The following is a 4,818-nucleotide window of genomic DNA, read 5'->3' as shown; positions in this document are numbered from 1 at the left end:
GCTAGTCGCCGAAGCAAAATGCTAAACGTTTGCTATAAACGAACTACTGCTTCAACGTCACCGCAAACTTAAGATCCATATTCAAACATACAGATTAAGAAAATGGTACAAGTTGAAGCGTTTGTTTTTAACAAGTTTGCAAGAGGCGGTACTTGCTTTCAAGCAGAACACGCACACAAAACTTAGCGGGAGTGTTTACGAGTGTAATGACGTAAAACGGCCTGGACAACTTCTGTAGTCCTATTCAGCCACTTGTAACAACCCATCGTTTTCAGACACGTAAACTCTTCAAAAATCACCACGGCGGAGGTCCACGCTGAATGTATTTAATGTCGTAGAACAAAACGTGATCCTGTCTCTTCAATGTGTGTCAAACACAGACCTTATTGGAGCTATTTTCCAAAATCCTATGGAGAAAATTGCATTGCTTTTTATCGATAGGAACCGGACGTGGTAAAAATGGCTAACTTTACTTCCGGGTTTTAGGACGTCACTGCGGTTGCTCTATTGGCTCACAATTAAGCTGCTGATTGATCCTATTACCTGTGGTTTGCTTCCCTCTGTATTGGTGAGCAGTGGCACTCCGCCGACTCCAAGATTTGCCATTCACTATAGTTGATATCTTCATCAACGTTACAACTATTCCCTCTTCCAGGAGGCCTGTTTTCCAGTTCAGCAATCAACATCATCAAGCTCAGCTGATGTGGTTCAAAGGAGCCGTTCCAGCCAAACTGACTCTTGGGTTCTGATTTCCCGCCAGAAGTGAACACATGAGGGAGCAGAAGAGTTGGCACTATATTTTGAATATAATTACAGCCTGTGTTTATAAGGTCTGGACCCCAATTCCCTATTAGTTATTGAAATAAAATGAAAAAGCGCTCTAATTGACTAAGCTTCTAGTATTAAAAGGAGACGATATAGCACGACCCCTGAGCAGCAACGGAAAATAAATGAGCGATCGTCGATGCTCGGCACTTTCCCTCGATACGTTCCGAAACCCAAACCATGCTCTATTCCAANCTGCATGTTTGCTCCATGTTGCAGGTGGTGTACAATGGAAAAGAGCTGAACCATCCGTTCGGAATCTCTCATTATCGTAATTTCATCTTTTGGACGGAGTACATACTCCGTCCAAAAGATGAAATTACGATAATGAGAGATTCCGAACGGATGGTTCAGCTCTTTTCCATTGTACACCACCTGCAACATGGAGCAAACATGCAGTGTAATCAAAAGATTAGCGTGGCCACGGAAAGATGCCATCAGCAACAAAATAATCCATCATCTCAAAAAGGGGGCTCTCCGTGTTTGAACATGGGCTTAGAATATAGTAGAACACAGTATATGATGAATGCGGTTTAATTTCTTTGCACACATTTATTCACAAGCCGCTGTCTGCTTATAATAATGTTTGCTCGAATCTTGGCAATGATTAAATAGCATTTGCAAATAATTCATTAGCTTAATATGCCAGTAGAAACTAGAGGCGATGGGAGCATTTGGGATGAAGGGCTGTCTTGTTGGCACTTGTGGTTGGAAGAGGAGCCGCAAGCAATAATTTCACTGCTCTGCAGATTAACATTGTATCATAAATAAAATATAGGAATGGCTTTGGACCTTGACATAATCATTTTGTTTGAAAAACTGTCAAACTCTGCTGTAATAGCACAGACATATTGGCCGAATGAAACTGAACTGACAGTTAATGTTTTTTTTCTGTGGTGTGGGTGTTTTTGGACCAAGTTTCTTTCAATATGACAATAAGTTGAACCAAACTGTCGCTCAACAACTAAGAAAAATAATATAGGTAATACATAGCCTGTCAAAACCCAGCTGCACATTTATTTCTGTTAGAAATGTGACTGCTTTCTGTCTTTATTGACCACTTCAGGGTGTACAACTACTTGTGTTGATGCTATAAAATTAACACTTTTAAATTAAAATGTTTATTTGGTGAGGTTTATTCATTCGGGATCTTGCATTCCACCCTCTGGCCCGCTATTAAAATCTCAGAAGCATCCCAATTCCCAACCCTCAAGTCTAGCAGAATCACAGCTTAAATGCTTCCTGCAAATGACTTTCTACATCATTTAACTGCTCCATGGGATCTCTACATGCATACTAAAACTCACCATTCTTCCTGTCCCATTGAGATTAATCTTCTCAATGTGGTCGTAGTAGGCATCGCACCAGTACATGGTACTTGTGCTATGGTCCAGAGTCAGGCCATTGGGCCACAGCATGTTGGAGGTGACGAAAATGCGGCGGTTGGATCCGTCCATCCAGGCTTTCTCTATCCGCCCTATGCTGTCGTTGACTTCATCTTCTTCCCAGTCCGTCCAGTACATCCAGCTACCATGCACATAGAAAACCATAATCATTGCACTGAGATTGTAAGGCATCTATAGCCACTTTCACACCAAGTACTTTGCCGTACTTAGTTCCCAGCACTTAGTTCCCCCATGGAACTAAAGAGCAGATTGCGTTCACAACGGAATAAATCCCTGAGGGAAGATTACGCAAATGAAGCCGCTGACGTCACTTCTTCTTCTTCTGCTTTGGGTTTACTGGCAGGCCGCAAACAACTTCACAGAGTATACTCAAGCCCCCAGGAAGTGCGCCGGACTCTGTGCCTAGAATTCGTTGTGTCCAAACGGCGGTACTGCAACTTCCGTATCAGTCCGTGACGTCACCCGGCCAAAAACAACTGTTTCCCATTGACTAACATGGGGAAAGAGACGTCTTTAAATCAGCGTATAATTTTTTTTAAACTAAATAAACTACCCAGTATGAACTATTTTATAGCCCTTATTATAATCGTTAGTCCTTAAAGTTGTAAAATGCACTAAAAGCCGAATCTAGATGTATTACATGCGTATACTGCCACCCGAAGTCCCCGGCCGGAAGTGACCGGAGTTGGGGACTGGCTTGGAGTTGGGGACTGGCTTCTACTGAAGCCTTCCGAGTAAATCGCCAGAACGCCGACATAAGTTAGTCTCTCTCTGTTGGTGCGCTGGGCTAATGCTAATAATGTTAATGTCAGCAAATACAATGGCAGCTTCACAAAACTTTTCAGAGTTTTACGGGGCGTGGTTTGCAATTCGCCCAGCCCATTAGAAATTGGAACTTTTTTCTCCCAGGAAAGTACTTGCTCTCTAGCAAGCCCCCAGGAAGTGCGCCGGACCCTTTTTCCTATTGACTAACATCGAGAAAGGGTGGTCTGTAAATCGTTGGATAATTTTTTTTTAACAAAATAAACTACCCAGTATGAACATTTGTATAGCCCTTATTGAAAACATTAGGTCCTCAAGTTGTAAAATGTGCTAATAACGTTATTCTGAGAGTTATTTCCGTCGGCATTATGAACGCGCATCTGAGATTGGGAGCTTGAGGGCGGGGATTAAGGGGCAACTCAACTGCGCATGCTCTATGAGCGCACATACGGGTACTTCTGCTTTGACAGCCAGGCATGACGTGTAATCTGTGACGTTTCGCTCTCTCAAAAGTTGGGCCACTTTTTTCCTCATGCGCCAATGAGCAGCTCTCATAGGAAAGAACGAGACCCCGCCTCCCACGCTGTATCCAGTTCTTATTATAGACCCTCCAGAAAAACGCGGGCAAAAATCCTTGATTATGCGGGCTAAATTCCTTGATTATGCGGGCTAAAATCCTTGATTATGCGATTAAACATGCGGGGTTTTTATGTGATTTTATGCGGTGAAATTGCGGGAAGTTGCGAAATATGCTAAATTTGCGAAATATGCTAAATATGCGGGAAAAAAGAATAACAATTTTTTAAAATACTGGGCTGTCTGATTTATTCTCTCTCACACACAACCTGCCACTAACGTTAAACCACTTTACTATTCAATTAAACAAATTCAATGTTTATTTATTGTAAAAGCAATTGGGCTATTTTAATCTCACNATTTAAAAAATCACACAATTTACAAAATACACATCCTTTAACAATTCTGAAGATATAGCAGCCACGTTTATATTGCACAGTTATTATGCACATAATTTGTATTTCACAGCAAGGGGTGATATAGCTTTAGCCGCTTTCACACCAATTAGCCGGTACTTGTTCCCCCCGAACTCTTGAGTCCCTCGAACTTTCCTAGTAGATCGCGTTCTCACCGGAATAAGTCCCTAAGTGGTATATCTGCTATTTATCTTTGCACTAAGGTGTGTCTGCTGCTGAGCCTATTTACTATGCATACGACACACCTGGGACAGCGTGATGCCGTTATTGTTATTATTTCACTATTGTAATTGTGCCTGATCTAAATAAAAGAGAGAACCAAAAGCACTGTACAAAATGTCAGCTTTATTGTCAATTTACACGCTGTTGAGATAGAAGCTGCTGGGTCGCGTCTTCCGAGTAAATCGCCAGAAGCGCCGGCATCTCCACCGCTCCCATGTTTTCTTTTGTGTTGCCATAAGTTAGTCTCTCTCCGTTGGTGCGCTGGGCTAATGCCAGCAAATACAATGGCGGCTTCAAAAAAACGTTTCAGAGTTTTACGGGGCTTGGTTTTGAATTCGCCCAGCCAATCGGAAATTGTTAGTGTGTCCGACATACCCACGAACCATTTCCTCCTCAGGAAAGTACTACCTCTCTAGCTGGGACTATCTGGGGGTGAAAAGGTTTGCGCGAATTAGGGACTAGTTCCAGATCCTTTTTGGTGTGAAACCAAATCTCCCCCCCATCGGCCTAGTTCGGTGGAAAAAGTACTCCGGTGTGAAAGCGCCTATTGACGTCTGCCGCTGAGGTCACTTCTTCTTCTTCTGCTTTGGGTTTACTGGCAGGCCGCAAAC

The 4,818-nt window shown here is 42.7% G+C and overlaps 1 protein-coding gene across 1 annotated transcript in view; it reads right to left on the bottom strand.

The window, feature by feature from the left end:
* Nucleotides 1-539: 539 nt before the first annotated feature.
* Nucleotides 540-4,818, bottom strand: part of LOC104966470 (low-density lipoprotein receptor-related protein 1B-like) — a 1,038,955-nt gene continuing 1,034,676 nt past the window's right edge. The window contains exons 12-14 of the mRNA XM_010795656.1: nucleotides 2,133-2,352; nucleotides 1,005-1,200; nucleotides 540-745 (exon numbers count right to left, since the gene is read on the bottom strand). Coding sequence (XP_010793958.1) covers nucleotides 540-745; nucleotides 1,005-1,200; nucleotides 2,133-2,352 — 622 coding nt within the window. The remainder of the gene's footprint in view (nucleotides 746-1,004; nucleotides 1,201-2,132; nucleotides 2,353-4,818) is intronic.

The sequence above is a fragment of the Notothenia coriiceps genome, unplaced genomic scaffold (assembly GCF_000735185.1).
Source record: "Notothenia coriiceps isolate Sejong01 unplaced genomic scaffold, NC01 NC01_scaffold00037246, whole genome shotgun sequence".
Classification (NCBI taxonomy): Eukaryota; Metazoa; Chordata; class Actinopteri; order Perciformes; family Nototheniidae; genus Notothenia; species Notothenia coriiceps.
Note: the sequence above shows the minus strand (reverse complement) of the source record. Positions and strands in the feature narration are given on the sequence as shown.